Source organism: Canis lupus, chromosome 10 (assembly GCF_048164855.1).
Source record: "Canis lupus baileyi chromosome 10, mCanLup2.hap1, whole genome shotgun sequence".
In the NCBI taxonomy this organism is placed as follows: Eukaryota; Metazoa; Chordata; class Mammalia; order Carnivora; family Canidae; genus Canis; species Canis lupus.
Genome location: NC_132847.1, coordinates 3,207,185 through 3,229,127, shown reverse-complemented (window position 1 = coordinate 3,229,127; position 21,943 = coordinate 3,207,185). Strand labels below are relative to the sequence as shown.

The 21,943-nt window shown below is 46.8% G+C and overlaps 1 protein-coding gene across 1 annotated transcript in view; it reads right to left on the bottom strand.

The window, feature by feature from the left end:
- ADAMTS2 (ADAM metallopeptidase with thrombospondin type 1 motif 2) overlaps nucleotides 1–21,943 on the bottom strand; it is a 224,684-nt gene that overhangs the window by 147,656 nt on the left and 55,085 nt on the right. Inside the window, exon 3 of the mRNA XM_072840552.1 lies at nucleotides 4,143–4,302. Coding sequence (XP_072696653.1) covers nucleotides 4,143–4,302 — 160 coding nt within the window. The remainder of the gene's footprint in view (nucleotides 1–4,142; nucleotides 4,303–21,943) is intronic.

Here is a 21,943-nt window from a genome sequence, read left to right as displayed (position 1 = left end):
TCTTTCCCACCCCATGGGGATCTTCAGCCTCCTGCACACAGCCAGGCCCTTAGTGCCAGCAGCAAGGCCAGCTTTGTGCATATGGTCTTGGGGCCAGCCTAGCCACGCCACCGCCCAAGCTCTCCAGGCCCTGCAGTCTGGCTGAGATTGGACCAGAATCTGGCAGAGGTAAAGGGAAGAGGCCCTGCCTGAGTTGCACCTGAGCACTATCCCCAGAGAAGGAGTGAAGGGTGCCCCCTCATGCAAAGATGTGCATCCTGTTCGCTGTACAGTCAGCCGCGTACAGGAGGGCTGGTTCACTTCCTACATAAGCTGAATGGTGGTCCTTCCTGGGACCTGTGAACGTTACCTTATATGACAAAAAAAGACTTTGCAGATGTGATTAGATCACAGATCTTGAGACAGGGGTGCAGAGGGGGAGATCATTCTAGATTATCTGGATGGGCCCTAAATGCAATCACATGCATTCTTACTTGTAAGAGGGAGGCTGAGGAGATTCACACACATACAGACACAGAAGACCAGGAGGCAGAGACTGGAGTGATGTGGCCACAAGCCAAGGGATCCCAGCAGCCACAAGAAGCTGAGAAAGGCCAGGAACAGGTTCCTCCCTCTCCCCACAAGCTCCAGGAAGGCCCTGCCAACACTTGACTTTTGCCTGATGATACTTGTTTCAGACTTCTGCCTTCCAGAACTACCACAGAATCACACACCACAGCTGCTTTAAGTGACCCGGTTGGTGGTAGTATGTCTTGGTAGCCAGAGAGTAGGAGGGAGTGACATGCCAAGTCACCAGCACAAGTACTAGCCCGGCCTAGACTGGGCCTCCTCTTCCCACACCTGCCAGCCCTGGCTCCCCCTCAACAACCCCAGTCAGGGCTGACAGATGGCAGCCATGGCAGGGCTCAGGCACAGGCCCAGAACTCCTAGCGGGACCCTATCCCAAGTGCAAACACACACCAGGGAGGCTGATGTTACACTGTCCCCCAGCATCGTGTCACCCTGGGCACAGGGCTGGCTCAGGGTGGCAGAGACAATGGTGCACCTGGGAGAGGCCTGGCATGGAGGAGGCCTGGAAATGCCTCAAACAACTGTCCCCAAAAGGCCCCCCAACCCCCTGGCCTCAGCTCTGCCCTCCTGCCCCTGCCAGGCTCCTGGGCCCAGCAGAGTGGAGCAGAGATACTTCTGCAACATCTGCAGCACCACAAGGAAAGCAAAGGTCCCCCCCTCTTCTCCCTCAACCCTTCTAATACCCTCCCCTGGGGCCCAAAGGTAGCAATGTTATATGCTAGGCTGCTCTGTGCACACATCAGACCCTGGCCTGAGTCTATGAAGACACATGAACACCTTCATTTCCCATTCACTTCCCCAAGGCAGTCTGCAACCCAGCAACCAACCTCAGAGTTAGTGATGACAATTCCCTGAGGCTGGGTGAACCCCTAAGATCACTCCAGGAAGGCTGTTGGTTGCTTAGGGAAAGCAGGACAATGAGTCTCAGGACCTTGGAGGGGCTGTGTGGGACACCCTCACCCACCCCCACCAGACACCCTTACCCCTAATCCCACACCCAGCCAGACACCTACCTGCCAGACTGGAAGGCCCAGAACAGAGGTTTCCCCTTCCCCAGAGGACCCATCCTATCCACTGCCCATCACGGTGGTTTCAAACCCGCTTCCAGGAGTTGCCCTGGGAGAGGGAGGAGGGAGCTTCAAGTCCATGTGTCCTGTTTGCTTCAGCCAGAGCCACACTGATATATCAGAGCCCCCATTAGAGTTCACTAGAAAAAAGGGTCCCCTGGCTTATACACACACACACACGTCCTAGGGTTCTGGGCCCAGCACAGAGCAAACATGCCCAGCCAAGGACACTGCTTGTATATATCTCCTGGCTGCACCCTGGGCCCTGACAAGGCTTAGGCCAATGGAAAGCTGGACCATCTGAGGTCACCGTGGGCCCTCAGCCCAACCCCAACATAACATCCATTTGGACCCCCTCCAACCAGCCAGTGGGCCTCAGCCCTGGGCTGAGTGGGAAGGGACATCCAAGGAGAAATGTACTGTCTGTGGACCAAATCACCCACACAGGGTCATGCTGACCATGGGCACGGACATCACAAAAAAGGGACTTGGCCCCAGACTCTGGGCCTGTGGACTGGCCCTACCACCCAGAGCCCACAGCCCAGGCCTGAGGCTTAGAGTCCAGCCTGAAATATCTTCACCCCCCCACCACCTTCCAGTACAACTTCAGCTTCCAATCTGTGTGGCATCTACTTTTCTTTTTTTTTTAAGTAGGCTCCATACCCAGCATGGAACCCAGCATGGGGCTTGAACCCTGAGATTAAGACCTGAGATCAAGAGTCAGATGCTTAACCCACTGAGGCACTCAGGCACCCCTCCCTAGCATCTTCTGAGGTCACTGGTTTCTGAGTTTATTCTGAGTTTGAAATTCCTTTCCTACAGGCTGAGTTCCAAGCTCTCCCCAACAGTAGGTGGATGGCTGGGGGAGGCAAGGACAGATTTAATTGAAGGTACCAAAGCCCAGAAAATAAGGCGAGGCCAATACCGCTGCGGGGGCGGGGGGTGGGGAGACAGGCAACACATGGAATCTGGGATCAGAAACAGCCTCCGGCACCTGGCAGCCCCTCTTGGCAGACATCACCTCACCTAGCTTGAGCAGGACCCAGAAGCACCAAGCCCAAAGCCCACAGTGGCAAGCCCTCAGCTCTCTGAGATCCAGGCATTTCTAATCCTACGGGACAGAGGAGGCAGCTGGCCAGTGTGGACCCTGACCCCTGGTCTGGGGTACTTCCACTGTCCATTTTCACTCCTACTTTCACCTTACGGGGTAACTCTTCATCCCTCCCCCTGCGGAGAACGCAAGGATAGGAAAGAGGCAGGAAGGCTGAGGCTGGGGAAGGCCTGGCAGACAGGCCATTCATCACTTGGGGAAAAGGATCCACCCAAAGTATTGATCGGCTCCAGACAGTGTTGGGCTTCCTGATGGAAGGACTCCTGGGTCAAGGTATCTGACACCACTCCTTTAAATTAGAATGGTACCTAATTTAATGCAGGACAGCCTGCACCCAATTTATCTGTCAAGCTGGGAAGTCAGAACTGAGAGACCTAAAATAAATGAGCCAGGGCTGTTTGGGGTGACCGGAGCATCTTGGCAAATCACAGCATGACTGGGCTGATCCAGGGGGGCCTCGGGGGTTCTCAATCTACATGCAGATGAGTCTGACTCAAGACCCAGGCCTCCCTGCTGCTGCCACCTGCCCTGACATCTGCTGCCAGGGGTCCTGGACCACAGTCTGAGGGCTAACCCAGCCCTTAACAACCAAGCACAGGCAAGGCAGCTTTATCTGGTCCCTGAGGCTCTGAGGACTACGAGGCCTGCTAGGATCATAGTCTGCCCCCAACCTGGCCTCACTGCAACCTGTTTTCCAGCATCCCAAGAATGCTGGGGGAATTTGGGCTTCAGGTTGGCCAGGCCTTCTTGAATGGTCTGAGAGGCTGCAGCCAGGGGCTGTCACCAGACCCATTCAGAAGTTCCTTCTGTGGTCCTGGGCCCAGGGGGCACTTTGGTTCTAAGTTGAAAAAGAAAAAAACCCATTTGAGTCTATGCACAGGCCACGAAGGCCGTGGGTACACCTCTGGGGTCTCTATCATACATTTCCCTCCCCGTCCCCCCTTTGACATGTACATGTCTTCCAGAGGGAAGCAGGATCCAAACAGGACCAAGGGAGTGCTCATGACCTTCCTCTATGAGTAGTCAGGGAAGGGCAGTCAGTTGTCATTGCCGGGAAGGCAGACTGCATTGAGGAAGAGGTTGGCTGCCTGAGGTCAGCAGACATCTTCTTTAGGGGCACATGCTCAGACACATGGGCACAAGACTCGGGCCCAGGGGTAGGTCTACTCTGTGCTTCTCCTGCTCCCTGCCACTCACTGGCCCTCACACAGCAGAACGTAGGCCACTGAGCAGCCTTCATTACCAGCTATGGAGGTCCCAGACCTGCTGTCATGTGACTCCCACCCCAGCACTGCAGCACACCCACTGGGGCATGCGGTCAGTGACAGCAGGGCTCCAGCTGGGCCTGGGCAACCCCGGGGCATGGAACAACCAGCGTCACCAAGCAGCCTTACCTGTGTCCAGGGCCTGTGGCCCCCCCGGAGGAGGGGGCCTAGTGGTGGGGGGCCGGCGATATACCACATGCACACGGCCGCGCTCAGCTTCCTCGGCTGCCAGCCCCTTCTCCAGGGGTTCAATGAAGAATTCCTCCTCCTCCATACGGATCAGGCCAGCCTGCAGGACAAAAATGAGATGGTTCAGATTCCTAGAGCAGAGCAGACCGAGGATGGGCAACAGCAAGTAGAGTCACGAGGGGACCTCCCACCAGACCAACAGGACCAGAACGACCCTGCCCAGCATCCCAGGTAGGTGCCAGGCTTGAACCCTGGGCCATAGAGGGCACAGACAGGTGACTCCAGAGGCCCCATCTGCCCAGAGCCTCCCCTTCTAGTCATTGAGGCCAGAGCCCTGGATGGTGGTGAGCCCTATCGGGGGAAGAAGCTCTGTCTGGGTCATCCCTAACCCCACCCCCCCAAAGACACAAACACAGGACAAAGGCCGAGGCTGGGCAATAGCAAGTAGGGTCCCAGAGGGACCTCCCACCAGATCCCAGTCAACTGAGGACTAAATCTGCCATGGATATGTTCAGTTGGACCCAAACAGTATTTTCAAAGTTCTGAACTCAACACTCAAAATGATGAGATTTCATGCTTCAAAACTAGAATTCCAGTGTCCCTCATAAAACAGGTGGACCACAGGGCATACTGCCTGGCAGTGGGCACCATGGATGGAGCAGGCATCCCTGCAGCTGACCACAGTCCCCATGCTCCCACCACCTATCCATTCATCCACATCGGTCACTGGTCCAGACTCTACAGCAACTTAACTGCTGTCTCCCCCAAGACGGGGCCGTACCCCTCCCATGCAGAAAAGCCTTCCCTGGACCCCTGTCCCCACCAGGATTCAGGCTGTTCCATACTCTGGCAGCCAAGACTCTCAGCCTGCCACTGCCCTGCCAGCCCCTGGCTCACACACCTCTCACGCCAGTGTCTGGGACAATCCCATCCTTCCAAGACAGCACTCACAGTTGGCCCTCCTCACTTTGGCCTTCTGGTGAACTCCCATTCTCCCTTCCGCACCTCGTTCAGATGCTCCAGCTGCCATCCCGCCCTCAAGTGCAGGCACATGGCCCTGCCCTCCCTTTGGCTATCCAGCCATCACCACCCCATCTAGCTCCCATGCTTTTGATTTTCCATCTGTTAGCTATAAATCAGTAGTCTCAGAGTGGGGGCCCCCTGCTGTGTTAACCTGCGGATGTATTTCCTTTAGATCACACATTTATGACCCACCCAGGGGGTTGAGGGTTTTTTTTTAAAACCACTTTATTGAAATATGATTGGCATGTAAAAAGATGTGCGTAATGTATACAACTATACGACTCCATGAGTTTGGGTATGAGTATACACTCATTTCCACCATCACTACCAAGGGCATAAACATATCCATTATCTCTCAAAGTATCCTCTTACCCTTTCATCATCATTTTTTCATGATTAGAACATTTTTTTATAATATTGACCTTCCTAGTAAATTTTAAGTACATGATAGAATATTGTTAGCTATAGGCATGGTACTGTATAATAGATCTCCAAAACTTATCTTGCATAACTGAAATTTTGTACCCTTTGACCATCACCTCTCATTTGCCCCTTCCCCCAGTCCCTGGCAACGACCATTCTACTCTCAACCACTACTGTACTCTCCCCTGCTATGAGTTTGAGTATTTTATTTTAAAGATTTATTTATTTATTTTAGAGAGACAGAGAAAGAGGGAGAGTATGCATGAGGGTATGGGCAGAGGGAGAGAGAGAGAGAGAATCCCAAGCAGACCGCCCATTGAGCATGGAACCCCACATGGGGCTTGATACCACAACCCTGAGATCATGACGTGAGCCAAAATTAAGAGTCAAACAGATGCCTAACCAACTCAGCCACCCAGACACCCTGAGTTTGAGTCTTTCAGAGTCTACATTTGTCTTTCTGTGTCTAGTTTATCTCACTTACCATAATACCTTCCAGTTTTCAACCATGTTGTTTCAAATGGCAAGAACTCCTTCTTTATAAAGGCTGAATAACATTCCATTGTATATGCAAACCACATTTATCAATTTGCCATCTACAGATGGACATTTAGGTTGCTTTCATGCCTACTGTGAAAAAGGTTTAATGAATATGGAAGTACAGATATATCTCCAATATTTTGTTTGCACTTCCCTTGGATATATAGGTAGAAGTGGGACGACTGGATCACATGGCGGTGCTATTTTTAATTTTTTGAGGACCCTCCTTAGTGACATATGTGACATAGTGAGAACCAATTCACATTCCACCAACAGTGCATGAGGGTTCCCTATCTCCACACCCTTACTGACACTTATTTTATACTTTTCATAATCATTCCAACAAATGTGAAGATGATATGGTTGGTTTTGATTTGCATTTCCCTGATGTTGAACACCTTTATGTACTGATTGATCATCTGTATGTCTTCTTTGAAAAAATGTTTAATTCAGGCCCTTGGCCCATTTGTAATCAGATTATGCTTTGAGTTGCGTAACTTCTTTGTGTATTTTGAATATTAACCTCTTATCTGATAAATGGTTTGCAATATTTTCTTCCACTCCATAGGAAGCTTTTTCATTTTGTTGATGGTTTCCTTTGCTGTGCAAAAGCTTTTTAGTTTGATGTAGTCCCAACTTACTGATTTTTGCTTTGGTGGCTTATGCTGTTGGTGTCATATCCAAAAAATCACTGTCGAGACCAATGTCAAGGAGTTTTTTGCCTGTATTTTCTTCTAGTTTTAAGGTTTTCGGCCTTAAACTGAAGTCTTTAATCAATTTAGGGTTAACTCTAGTGACTGGTGTAGGACAGGGGTCTTGTTTCACTCTTTGGCAAGTGACTACCAACATCATTTACTGAAGAGATTCTTTTCCCATCTAGTATTCCCAGATTATGTTTGACCATCCCATCGGTCAAACATAATCTGACAGTATGTGTGGGACTACTTCTAGGCTCTCAATTGTATTCTATTAGTCGATGTGTCAATAACATACTGTTTTGACTACTGTAGCTTTGAGGTCTAGTTTGAAATTAAAAAAAAAATGATGCCTCCACTTTTGTTCTTCAGATTGCTTTGACTATTTGGGGTCTTTGGTGGTTCACAAATTTTAGGGTTGGTTTTCTACCAGAATTTGGAATTTTGATAGGGTTCCATTGAATCTATAGATGGTTCTGGGTAGTAGGACATTTTAACATTATTAACTCTTCTGATCCATGAACACAGTATATCTTTCTTTTTTTTCCCGTTTTATTTTTATTTTTTTTACTTTTTTTTTTAATTGGAGTTCAATTTGCCAACATATAGCATAACACCCAGTGCTCATCCCGCCAAGTGCCCTCCTCAATGCCCATCACCCAGTCACCCCAACCCCCCGCCCACCTCCCTTTCCACTACCCCTTGTTCACTTCCCAGAGTTAGGTGTCTCTCATGTTTTGTCACCCTCACTGATATTCTCACTCATTTTCTCTCCTTTCCGCTTTATTCCCTTTCACTAATTTTTAGACTCCCCAAATAAATCTTTCCATTTATTTGTATCTTCTTCAATTTCTTTCATCAATATCTTTTTTTTTTTTTTTTTTTTTTTTTTTTTGGTGTATAGGTCTTTCACTTCCTTGGGTAGATTTATTCCTAATTATTATAGCATTTTAGAGCTATTATAAATTAAGTTGTTTTTTCTTTTTCAGATAGCTCACTGTTAGTGTATAGAAATTTAATTGATTTTTCTATGTTGATTTTTGTATCCTGAAACTTTAATAAATTTGGTGATTAATTCTAACAGTTTTTAGTGCAGTCTTTAGGGTTTTCTATGTATATAAGATCATGTAACCAGGAAACTTGGACAATTTTATTTCTTCTTTTCCTTTTTGGGTGCCTTTTCTTTATCTTGCCTGACTGTTCTAGTTCGAAGTTCTAGTACTGGGGCACCCAGATGGCTTAGAAGAGTGTGTGACTCTTGATCTTGGGGTCATAAGTTCAAACCCCACATTGGGTGTAGAAATTACTATAATGAATAAATAAATAAACTTTAAAAAAAGAAGAAGTTCTAAAAAATAAATAAATAAATAAATTTTAAAAAGAAGTTCCAGCACTAAGTTGCATAGGCGTGGTGAGAGTGGGCCCCCTTGTCTTGCTCATGATCTTAGCAGGAAAATGTTTAACCTTTATAGCTGCAGGCTTGTCACATACATGACCTCTATTATGTTGAGCTACATTCCTTCTATAACCAATTTGTTGAGAGTTTTATCATGAAAGGAGGCTGAGTTTTGTCAAATGCTTCTTCTACATCTATTGAAATGATCCTAAAAATTTTATTTTTCATTCTGTTAAAGTAGTGGATCACACTTATTGATTTGCATATGTTGAAACAACCTTGCATTCCAGGGATGAATTCTACTCGATCACATACATGATCCTTTCAATGTTCTGTTAAATTCAGTTTGCTAGTATCTTGTTAGGAATTTTGCAACTATATTCATCTGGGATATTGGCCTATAGTTTCCTTTTCTTGTAGCATCCTTATCTGGCTTTGGTATAAGGGTAATGATGGCCTCATAAAACAAGTTTGGGAACATTCCTTCCTCTTGGATTTTTAGGAATAGTTTGAGAAGGACTGGCATTAACTCTTGAAATGTTTGGTAGAATTCACCTGTGAAATCATCTATGACAGGGCTTTGCTTTGTTTGGAAATATTTTTGATTACTAGTTGAATCTGCTTACTCATTATTGAGTAAAATCTGTTTAGATTTTCTATTTCTTCCTGATTCAGTCTTGGTAGGTTGTACATTTCTACGAATTTGTCCATTTCTTCCAGGTTGTCCAATCTTGTTGTATAAGTATTCTGTATAAATACATATTCATAGTATTCTCCTATGATCCTTTAATATTTCTGCGATGTCAGTTGTAATATCTTTTAAATTCTTATTTACATCTTAATTTTATTTGGCTTTGTTGATCCTTTTTATTGTTTTTCTGTTCTCTACTTCATTTATGTCTGCCATGATCTTTGTTATCTCTTTTCTTTAGCTAACTCTAGGCTTAGTTTGTTCTTCTTTTCCAAGTTCCTTAAGGTATAAAGTTAAGTTGTTTATTTGAGAACTTTATTTTTTTATTGTAGGTATTTATCACTATAAACTTTCTTCTTAGAACTGCTTTTGCAGGGATGCCTGGGTGGCTCAGCGGTTGAGCATCTGCCTTAGGCTCAGGTCCTGATCCTGGGTCTGGGGATGGGGATCGAGTCCCACATCAGGCTCCCTGCGAAGAACCTGCTTCTCTCTCTGCCTAGGTCTCTGTTTCTCTCTCTGCATCTCTCATGAATAAATAAATAAAATCTTTAAAAAAAAACTGCTTTTGCGGTATCATAGAAGTTCTGGTGTGCTGCGTTTCCACTTTTGTTTGTTTCAAGATATTTTCCCAATCTCCCTTTTGATTTCTTCTTTGACCCATGCGTTGTCCAAGAATGTGTTGTTTAATTTCCACATATTTGTGAATTTTCCAGTTCTCCTCCTGTTGTTGACTTCTAAGTTTCTTACCACTATAATCAGAAAAGTTACTTGGTATGATTTCAGTCTTTTGAGAGGGAGAGAGAGGAAGAGAGAAAAAGAGAGAGAGAGAGGCATACAGAGGGAGAGGGAAAGCAGACTCCCCACTGAGCAGGAAATCTGATTCAGGGCTCCATCCCAGGACCATGAGATCATGACCTGAGCTGAAGGAAGACACTTAACCAACTGAGCCACCCAGGCACCCCTTCACATATTATGTTACTAATTAGCACCGTTTTGTTTCAACTTGAAGAATTCTCAGCATTTCGTTAAGGTGGGTCTAGTGTGATGAGCTCTCCTCAGCTTTTGCTTGGCTGGTAAAGTCCTTATCATGTCTTCATTTCTGAAGAACAAGTTTGCAAGATAAGGTATTCTTTGTTGGTTTTTTTTTTTTTCTTTTATTTCAGCACTCTTAATATATCCTCTCAGTTCTGTTGACCAGCAAAATGTCTGCTGAGAAATCCACTGAGAACTTTATAGGGGTTCTCTTATAGGAGATACATTTTTTCTCTTGCTGCTTTTAAAAATATCTCTTCGTGATTTTAGACAGTTTTATTATAATGTGTCTTACAGAAGATCTTTTTAGATTGAAATTTGGGGGTGATTTTCATAAAGTTGGATGTTCAAATGTCTCCCAAGGTTTGGGAAGTTCTGAGCCATTTTTCTTTAAATGAACTCTCTGCCCCTTTCTCCCTCTCTTCTCCTTATGGGACTCCACTAATGTGTAGATTGTTTCTCTTAGTGGTGTCTCATAAGCTTTCCTCATTCCTTTTCATTCTCTTGCTCCTCTGACTGGATAATTTCAAATAATCTGCATTCTAGCACACTATCTTTTCTATGTGATCCAGTCTGCTGTTGATGCTCTCTATTGAATCTTTCACTTCAAAAACTGTATTTTTAAGCTCCAATATCTGTTTGGTTCTTTTTTATGGTTTCTATCTCTTTGTTCAACTTTTCAATTTGTTAAATTGTTTGTCCTCTCCTAAAGCTCTCTGAACAACTTTGGAACAATTATTTTGAATTCTTTATCAGGCTACTAATGTATCTCCATTTCTTTCAGATAGTTACTGGGAGTCTACTGTCTTCCTTTGATGGTGTCACATTTTTCTGATTCTTCAAAATCCCTGTAGTCTTGCATAGGTTTCTGCACATTTTCAGGCTTTATGAACTGACTTCGTTAAGAAAAGACCTTTACCTGCAGGTGGGAGCACACTGGCTCATGCTGTGACCCCAGATCTAGTGGGCAAAAGCAGGGCACCAACTGCAGGGGGTGTGTGGTGGCTCTGAGACCAGGAAGAGGCAGGGTGGGTAGGGAGGACAGGATGTCTCATTGACTTAGGCTGCTAGGATCCACAACATTGACAGCTGTGTGGTCTTTGCTGAGTACTGCAGGAGTCTGCAATGGCTATAAGCACTGTTGGGATCTTTGGGGGCACCTCCAGGTCCAGTGACTAGGGATCAGGGTAAAGAGTGGTGGTGGCCAGAGCTAGCGGTAAGCACATACTCAGCTGTGGGGACCAGATGCAGATGCCTGGGTAGTGACAGGGTCTGGTTGCAGACATACACACGACAAGCTCCAGAACCCACGGCCAAGAACCAGAGCCAACTATAGGCAACTAGCAGTTACCAACAACCCGGCTGTCAATGTGCACTCCCATGACTGCAGGGTCCCACCATGGGTGCACACGTGGCAGTGGAGGTCGGTGACTACGAGTCAGGTCAGTGGCATGCATGTGCACAGCTGGAGGGGCTAGCCTTGTGTGTCCATGGCTATGGGGATCAGCCACAGGGTCTAGGCTGGTGTTTTGCACTTGTGTAGCCACAGAGGCCAGGGCAGGCTGCTGATGCAGATCCCATGCTTAAGGGGATGGGAGGAGGGAGCGGGATGATTCAAGCAGCTAGTTTCTGTGAATATGAAAGCCTTTGGGGTGAAACCTCAGTGGTAAAATCTGAGGGATCCACAGCAGCTGTGCTGGCCACTGGTGAAAGCTGCTGGTACCCCCTGCATAGTAGACGACTGGGAACCACGGCCACTCCTCATGCTAGTAACTCCTGCCCTTCTTGTTCCAGGCTGTCTCTATACATCTCAGCTTCACTGGCTTCTGGATGGGATGACATGGACTGGGTCCTTTGTTCATTGCCCAGAGAGGCTGGGAAGCTGCTTGCTCATCCCACTCTCCCTCTCCCAGTGTGGGAAAGTCTTTAGTGCTGGGGAGTTCCCTCTTGGCACTGAGCAGTGCTGGCCTGGGGGACAGGATGATGTAAACAAAATGAAGCTGCCTTCCTTTTCTTCTTGGGCCTTTTTTCTCAGGGTTTTTGTTCTACTGCATTGCTAAAGTTTTTTAAGTGGACTCCTGAGCTCTCCCAGAGATGTTGTTTGTGGATAGCTGCCTAATTATTCATCTTTGTTGGGGGATGGAGGCTGAATCCTCTACTCTGCCAATTTGGTGACCTCACTCAGGGCTTTTTAGAAGCTTAAATTAGTTGCTCCAACTTAAGAATCAGAGGATTTCACATAAATGACCAGATTTTCAAATTCTCAAAACATCAGAACAGCTGGCACTTCCTGTTGCTCATCTGACATGCTGGCTTAGCTGGCACTAGCTAGGGGTTCCCTCACGTTCTCCTCTCAAGCCTCCAGAGACAGCACAGGCATGCCAACACCTTGACTTTGGCCTCCAGGCCTGTGAGAGAATAAGTTTCTCTTGTTTTCAATAATGTGTTACATCAGCTGCAGGAAACTAACAAGGGTCCCAGTGGACAGTGGGAAGAAGGGGGTAGTCATTCTCTGAGGGACACAAGATGAGAGAAGCAGGAGCGGCAACCCCCCTGAAGACATGAGTTTGCATCTTGGACTTTCTGGGAAGGGGTCCAAGATGCAGAGAAAGGGGAGGAGCCAGAGCTATGGGGGCCAAGATTAGGGTGCCAAGGTCACCAGTCTGTAGGAGAAGAGAGGGGAGGACAGGCCCCATGGGAACTCTGCAGGCCCCTACACTCTGATTCATGCCTAGATCCCAGGGTCCCACTAGGCCAGGCGGGGAGTGAGCGAATGTTTGCAGATGAGTGAATAAATGATCCAAAAACAATGAGACATGTCCTCTGAGACACAGACAAGAAGGGCAGGGACACCATGGGCCATCCCCTTGCACTGCCATGCAGGTGAGGGTGGACAACAGCAATAGTTACTTTCTCTAGTGCCATTGGCCTCTCCCATGTTTGTGGTTTGGGGGCAGACTGGTGTCTCAAATCCATCTTATTAATAGAACCCATTCAAGTACACGTGGGACCTACCTGCAGCACAGTAGCAGGTGAGTGGTCCAGAGTTAGTGTTCTGGGTTCCCAGCATGACTTGTCTGGTCAGATGACCTCACCCAAGGCACTAAGGCTTCTTGGGCCTCCAATTACTCACCCATAGTTGGGGTTGGTCATCCCTCCCCCTCATATGGTTGCTGCAGGAGCATTTGCACTCTGGGACATGGAACTAGGGCACAGGTTGACGGTGCTCAGCAACCCATGTGATGTCATCCACCTGCTTGCTCTCCATATGAGAAAACTGAGACCTAGGGGTGGGAAGGCCTGCCAGAAACACACAGGATCAAGAAATCAGAGCCCAACCCCAGGTGGAAGGAGCATTTCCTGGGTGGGTCCCTGGGCCAGACCAGGCCTATTATGGCAATTAGAGCAGGACAGTAGGACATCAGCAAACAGCAAGGTAACCCCCTCATCTGAAGGGACTCTTGCACCCCAGGTTGGGAGTCTATGCCACAGGCCTACAGCCCTAGGGTTATTCTGAAGGGACCCAATGTGACAACAACCCAGAACCAAACCTGGTGAAGAGCAGCCCTCTCTGACCTCAGAGATCCCAGGGCAGTTAGAGGTTTCCCCATATGCCAGAGGTCAGGCTCTCCTCCCTGGCTGGTCTCCTGGTAGGCTGACCCTAGGGAACTCAATCTGTTTGATGCTGTCCTGGCCCTTGCCAGAGTCAGGAAACCAGGGCCCAAATTGGCCTGGTTGCCTGGCAGGGACCCTTCCAAACACCCATCTGAAGGGCACTTGAGTTCACGGAGATAAATCTGAAGTATGATGGCAGTTTACTCAGATTTCTTCATGAAACCAGAGACCTCTAATGGACAGTGTTCACAAATGGACAAGTCAGACATACCTCACCAGCATCAACCCATCTCTTCCAGGTATCGATGGAATACACACATGATGTCATACTGATGACCATGGGTGGCACCTGCCCCAAGGCCAGTGGCTGACCTCACTGAGTCCAGAGGCTGACCATCTGAGACTACACGGTCTGCCCACCTCAAGACCAGAACTGCCACCCCAGAACCAGTAAATGACCATCTGAAACTAGCATTTGGTCACCTCTCCAGACCACTGGCCCAAATAAACTTGGCGAGGGGCTCTTCAGAAAGAAAGTGAGGTTCATCTCATTGCCTGATTTTCAAGCATCTTGGTATCCACCCCAGGAATGATCTGTCTAAAAATCTGCAAAAGAAAATTGACAAGAGAACAAGGTACAGAACGTGGGCTACATTTCACTGAGTTTTTTCCAGGACTCTGATTTTCCTGCTACCAGTAGCAAGTGTATCTGTTTCTATATATAATTTTTATTAATAAGAATCTGTTTTCTCTCCCACTTAATAACCATTTAAAGTAGTCCCTGAAGCACACTGGTCTGAAGGACACTCCATCGGGAGCCTAACTGCATCTGTCCAGCCTGGTGCCCCTTGGTGGGGCTGGCACCCTAACACTGGCTCTTACTGCAAACTTACTCTGCTCTTGAACTCTGTGACCATCCAACCGAGCCAGGAGGGAGGCTCACAGGGAGGACTCTATACCTGACCCTCAGGTGCTACTGTAGGGGCTTAGAGCCTGGTGTCTCTTTGGTCATCAGATCAATTCCCTGGTTCTCAAAACTTGGTGAATTATAAGATGCCTGCCCTACTCCTTCCATCTATGCTCTGTGTTTCTTTGTTGTCTGGCTTATGATGAAGTAGTCACTAGGAAAATAAGGGTTAAAAAATTTATAAGAACCTAAAGACTTAACAGCTATCCTCTATTACTTTGAATTTTAAAGTGTTCAAAACACTGACATTATGAGAGCTGAGGTCTCTCTGGAAAGCAAGCATGCATCCTGTTCCCATCTCAAGGCCCTCAGTTCACTGTCCTCACTGGCTCCTTTAGTGGGAGCTGTGGGTTGTAGCATGCAACAGGATTCCACATGTGCGTGACGAGGACCAAGGCTGTTACTCAATCTTGCCATTCTTGTGGACCTCTACTACCAAGACTGGAGGGTGCCTATCGGGATTGCAGTGGTGACAATCGAGAATAGAAAGAAGAAGAAGAAGAAGAAGAAGAAGAAGAAGAAGAAGAAGAAGAAGAAGAAGAAGAAGGAGGAGGAGGAGGAGGAGGAGGAGGAGGAGGAGGAGGAGGAGAAGGAGGAGGAGGAGGGGGAGGAGGAGGAGAAAGAGAAGGACTCTGACAGAAGACAAGGCAGCAGACATCTGCATCGGCTTGCTGTCACCCAAAACTCAACCTTGCTCTGAAACACACATACACACCAGCATTTGCCAAAGGAATCCTCCAAAATGCTGGCATCTGGTAAGATTTCCATTTCTGGAGCTATTTTAGCTCTGACAGAACCATATCCCTTCTTCTCTCCTCCCTTTTGGTAGTGATGGTCTAGTGAGTGCATGCCAAAATGGGATCCGCCCGTTCTGGGGCATCTTTCATTTCCCAGGCACCTGGGGAAGATGAGGGCAGCCCTGGAAGCCTTATTGCAGAGGCAGGCCTGGACCCCAACCACCACCTATGACAGGCCTGAGAACTGAAGTTCCATGGGATTTAAGCTACTCTGTCCCAGCCAGCAGGGGCTCCTTCACAGTTCAGCACCAGAGAGGATGTTTTACATATTCATGTTTTCACTTTTCCAAAAGGAACACCAGTCATCTGTGAGGAGCACTGGCCACCAGCAGGTGAGAGAAAAACCCTGTGGAAATATCTGTCCTCTCCTCTAGGTTTTCAACAGCAATTGCTCTGCACCTCCCAGAACATCCTCTTCTGGAGAAGCATGTCTGTGGATGCCCTTGGGGCAGAGTCCCCACCTCCCTTGCTCTCTGCCACACTTGGTGGGCCCATGTGGCCCTTACCCTGTGCCATCCACCCCCCTCCTTCCTCTTGGGGAGCCATCCCTCCCCTCAGTGTGCAGGCCAGAGCATACTTCCCAGCTGGAGGGGAAGCTGTTGCTGGAGCTAGGCCTCGTAGTGTTTTCCTGAGCCAGGTGACCGCAGAGAGGTCACTGAGCACAGGATCCTGAGCCTGTGTACCACAAAGCCTCGGTAAGCCCATCTAGAAGGCCCTGCCCTTTCTCAGACCTGGTCTCAGGCCCCTCAAGATCCTCTGCTCCAGAAAAATCCCTCTTTTGCCCAAAGCTGCCCCTACAGTTTCCGATGTTCAAAATCACGAGGCCCCAACAGACACATGTCATCAGAACCAAGCCCCATACCCAGTCAAGTGCTAAGGAAAGCTGGAGCCCACTTTGAAGGACAGAGTGAAGGGAGAGACTAGATAGGGGGAGCAAGCACTGGATACAGAGCCAGGAGACCTGGCTTCAAATCCTGGTCTGAGGCCAGTCCTGTTCCCTCTGCCGCCCCTAGTTCCCTCATCTGCAACATGAGAAGCTGGGCCAGGTGAGCTGTGAGTTAGGCATTGGTCATTTTTCCATTAATTCCAACAGGACCTAGGAGAGCTCCAATAGAAAGACCCCAAACAACTAAGAGAAGGAAACCCACTCCTCCCCTGGATCATTGCCTCTGCCTGCAAAAGAAAGGCCAAGGCCTCCCTGGAGGGCATGGCAGCTTGCTCTCCATCCCTGGGCAGATCCCCACACACCCCACTCCTTGCCTGAGATCCTTTTGTGTCTCAATGTGGTAAGCCTCTCTCTGCCAGTCATTCCTAAGGGGTGTGATGGTACCTGAGTGACCTCCAGCTTGAGTCCCCAATGTACATTAGGTGTTCTACAGGGTCTTTAAATATGATGTAATTTCAACCCCCCCTCAAAAAAAAATTCTGTAAGGTGGAACACTCCACCTCAGGGGACTCTAAGGCTCAAAGAAGTTAAACTACTATATCAGATCTCCCAGTGGGGCAGAAGCAGACTTGGAAACACAGGCCTGCCCCCCAACACCAGCCCACAGGAGATCCAGTGCAGAGGACATCAAACTCCCACATTCTCTTCACTGCCATCACAACTCTTGCCTTACCTAGTTTGTTAAATTCTAGCTAGATAATCCTGTAGGCTAAGACTCTGAGCCTGAATCCTGATCTCTCTCTGTTATAAAAAAAATTGAAGAGGCATTAAAGACTTGTTAGCATCAAACTGAGACTCTCTTTGATTCAATCTGAAAGTTTAAAATAGAATTGAGAGAGGAATAACTTTCTCACTATGAGACTCATGCTTTTTTAATACATAACAGCTTTACTGAGCTATAATTCACATATCATACAATCACCCACTTACACAGTGTATAATTCAACCATCACCACAATCAATTTTAGAACATTTTTTATCACTCCCCCCAAAAAAACCTGTATTCATTAGCAGTCACTCCCATATACCCCCAGCCTCTTCCCTACACATGCACAAGCCAGCCCCTGGAAACCACTGATCTATTTTCTGTCTCTATGGATTTGCTTATTCTGGACATTTCCTATAAAGAGAATCATACAGTATGTGATTTTTTGTGGCTAGCTTCATTCACCTAACATAATGTTTTCAAGATTCCCATGCTGTAGAATAGGTCAATACTTAAATTCCTGTCTTACTATCAACTAATATTCCATTGTAGACATGTGCCACACTTTATTTATCTATTCATTGGTTGATAGACATTTGCACTGTTTTGACTCTTTGGCTCTTGTGAACAGTCATGCACAAGTTTTTTGTGTGGTCAGAGGTTCTCATTTCTCATGGCGATACACCTAAAAGTGGAATTGCTATGTCATATGGTAACCCTATGCCACACAATTTCCCAAAGCAGCTATCCCATTTTACATTCCCACCAGTGGGGAGTGAGAAAGCAACGGTAAGTATTCCGACTTCTCCACCTCCTTGCCAAACACTTGTTATTACCTATCTTACTTCTTCTAGCCATCCTAATTTGTGTGGGGTACCATCCCACTGGGGTTCTGATTTCAATTTCTCTGATGACGAAAGATGTGACAAATGTGCTTACTGGCCATTTGTTTCTCTTCTCTGGAAAAATGACTAGTCAGAACGATTGCTCATTTTGCAATTGGATTATTTTCATTTTTTCATTGACTTTAGTAAAAGTTCTTCACATATTCTAGATTCAAGTCCCTATTGGACACATGATTTGCAAACATTTCCTCTCATTTTATAAGTTGTCTTTTCACTTTCTTGACAGTGTTCTTTGAAGTTATAAAGGATATTCATAAAGTCCAACTTATTCTTTTGTTATTTGTGCTTTTGGTGTGCTAAGGCTTTGCCTAACCCAAAAGAATAAAGACCTACTTCTCTACTTGTTAAGAGGAGTTTTAGCTCTTACCTTTGGATCTACAATCCATTTTGAGATTAAAATTTTTACCTTGTATGAGGCAGGAGTCCAAATTCATTCTCTTGCATGTGGACATCCAATTGTCCCAGCACCATTTGTTGATGAGACTATTTCTTCCTCCATTGAATGGTCTTGGCATCCTTGTCAAAAATTAATGTGAGGATTTATTTCTGGATCCTTAGTTTTGCTTCACTGATCTGTATGTCTATCCCTCTGCCAGTACCACACCATCTTGAATGCTGTAGTTTTGTAGTAAGTTTGGAAAGCAGAGAGTGTGAGTCCTCTAAGTCTGTTTTTCTTTTTCAGTGTTGTTTTGGCTATTCTGGGTCTTTTATATTTACATATGAACTTTAGGATCACCTTGCCAATTTCTGCCAAGAAGCCAGCTGGGATTTTGATAAGATCCAGTGCTTTCTCAATGTCATGTTCAGTGCCACATTAATCCATCTCTTTTGCTAATGCTTAGGGAACAATGGCCTAGAGAAATGGCCTAAGAACTTGAAGTCTACAAACTAACCAAGCGTGTGACCTTGAGCAAGTCAGAGCCTCCAGGAGCAGGGGACACACTGTGGGAGCATGCGCCCTACCTCTGCTGCTGTACAGAATTTTCTCCACAGCATCAGCTGCACTTTATACCCTTCCTCTTCATTCCTCACTTGCTGCTTTATGCAACCCAGGCTTGATTTCAAAATCCAATTCTCAAAAATGGGGAAATCACAGATTGAAAGTACCAGAACTGGCCTCTGCATCCATTCCACTGTGATAATTATTATTACAAACCAGATGTTGTTTACCATACATTCTGGAAAGGAAAGTTATGCAACGTAAAAAATAACTCCTAATTCAACTTTAATAAGTTGGGGTAAAAATTGTCAAACAAGTCAATAAAAATGAGAGAGAGTATAGGAAGGACAAAAGAAGTAGTTTATTTGCAATGAATTTCTTAATCTCCCATAGAAGGATCAACAGTTACTGATAAGCTGCTAAAGTTGATAAATACTAATTTAAGAAACCTATTTGAACTTGTAAAACCTACAAAGCTAATATACAGCCTCCAAATTACTGGAAATGAAGGAGATTAAATCATATAGTGAATATGTAAGATGAGAAAAACAACACAAGACTGTAAAAACAGAAAATGTAAATAAGATGACAGCAGTAACAAACATATCTGTTGTAACAATAAACATAAATGGTCAGATTGCTTTCAAAAATCTCTTTGACTTGCACAAATTTTACAAATTTACGCTAAGTCTAAAGAGTTTTGCAGACAAGACTTTTTTACCGCTTAAAGAACAAATACATCCATGATGCACCGTTGACTAAGAAAGGCAGGCCCAGTTGCCAGTATGATGCCCTTATGTAAAGTCACGCATATCTCTGTGCTGAATGTTAGCTGAGACTGATAAATCAGGGCATGGCCTCCAAGTCACTCTCTTCAATTCCAAAGCTGACGTCAGGACCGGTTGTGTATTCTGAGCTTCGGTGCTGCTGCTACAAAATGAGAATAATGGTATTTGCATACCTGGTGTGAGGGTTAAATGAGATATAGCACTCAGCACAGTGCCTAGTACACTAGCCAGTTATTATCATTAACATGAAGTGAGAAGGGTCTGGAAATATGTGCCACAAAGGGTTAACAGTGTTAAGGTTTGGGGTGGGTTTTGCTTTTTTATTAGTATTTTCTGTATTTTTTGAGATGTTTACAAAGGACTTATAGCAAAAGATTCAAAGAAAGGAGCAGGGAAGGAGTGGGGAGAGGAAGAGAAAGATAAGGGAGTAAAATAGGATAGACAAGATGCTGGCCTGGCAGTCTTTCCCACTAAATGAGGCAGCACCAGGGTGGCTCCCAAGGGAGCTGGCCTGTCCAGCCTGTGAGAGTCCAGACTATCCCACACTCAGCCTCTGAGCACAGGAGCACCAGAGAGGGCCTCCAGGAAATGCAGCTGGTCTCCTGGCCTGGCCAGGGCAGAGGGGTCAGTGGGTCAGGCTCAGACCCTGGGACCATGACGGCCTGCCCATCCATCACAAGAACTGCCACCCATTCCTGACAGATGCTCCAGCTGACATTTCCCAGGTCTTGCTCAGCACGAAGACCGCGTCGGGGAATGTCCCCAGTCACAAATTAACATTCACATAAATAACAGGGCGCTCTCCACTAAAAAAGAAAAATGACTCTCGCTGCAAGAACATTTGCCAAAATATCGAAAAGTGGAATTTTTCGTTCTGAGCTCCCGTATCTCACCAGCTGGGCCCTGGCAGATTGTGGCCTTGAGACGTGAGGTGGAGAGCTCACAGGATAAGGTCCAAGTTCCTTGTTCAAGGTCCTGCTGACAGCCCTTTCCCTCAGCTAGCCTTCACCCTGGGCCAGCCCAGTTCACACAACACACACACCAGCTGGAACCCCGCGTCTTTGCCCTACTATCCCATCAGGCCTCCCGGCCTCCCCAAAGGCCATGCACACCCACCTTTCCTCCCATCCTCTCACTGGGCTGGGGGCCAGCATTTCTCAGCTCCCCTCCCCCAGCTTGGTCCAGACAGAACCTGCATGAGCTAGTCAAGGTGCTGGGGGGCAGGGGCACTTGTCTAGCAGCACCAATATATGCTTTTTTCCTAAATATGTGTTATTTTGGGTCCTAAGGATGGCTGTGAGGTGGCTAACAGCCCCATGAGCAATGTTAACTGGTGGCAGGGAACTTGGACCAAAGTGACAGCAGCCATGTACACCCACAGAACTCCAGACCCCGCAGACACTGCCACCCAGTCATCCTAGACCCCCAGAAGACACTCGGGTGAGCAAAGCCCACAAAGTCCTGCTGCAGGGCCCACAAGCCTGATGACTCCAGGACCCTTCCTCAGCATTCACCCAGGCTCACTCTGCATCTCCAATGCTCTGAGAAGCTGCCAACATTTCTTCCTTCAAGATAGCAGGGCCAATACCACCTCTAACACCTCTGTCTTAGCCTGTTCAGACTGCCACAACAAAGTACCACAGTCTGGGCTGCTTCAAAAACAGAAATTTACTTCTCATGATCCTAGAGGTTGGAAGCCCAAGATAAAGATATTAGTGGAATTGGTTTCTTCTGAGGCCTCCTCTCCATGGCTTGTAGACAGCCACCTTCCCCTTGTGTCCTCACATGGTCATTACTTTGTATGTGTCTGTATTCAAATTTCCTCTTCTTATAAGAACGCCAGTCATACTGAACCCAATGTGACCTCATTTTAACTTAATTATATCTCTGGGGAAAAAACCCTATCTCCAAATGCAGTCACATTTGGAGATACCTAAGGCCAGGACTTTTATATATAAATAGGGAGTAGGGACACAATTCAGACACAGCCCAGAACAGCCTCCATGCTCCAACACCACCAGGATGTAGTCTTGGCCTCTGACAGGGGTGCTGGATGGTCCCTGGGTCCTAAAATAACAGAACTGGGCAGGGCTGCTACTCAGGGAGCACTCCAGACAACAGGAAGGAGAAGAATCACCTCGGCAGGTCACCCCGTACATCAGGCAAGGAGAAGGATATGACTCCAGCAAAGTCAGAGCATATTAAAGGCTAGCCATGTAGGGCTCCCAACACTCCCCCTCCTATGGTGGACATTCCAGCTCCTATGGCACAGAGCAG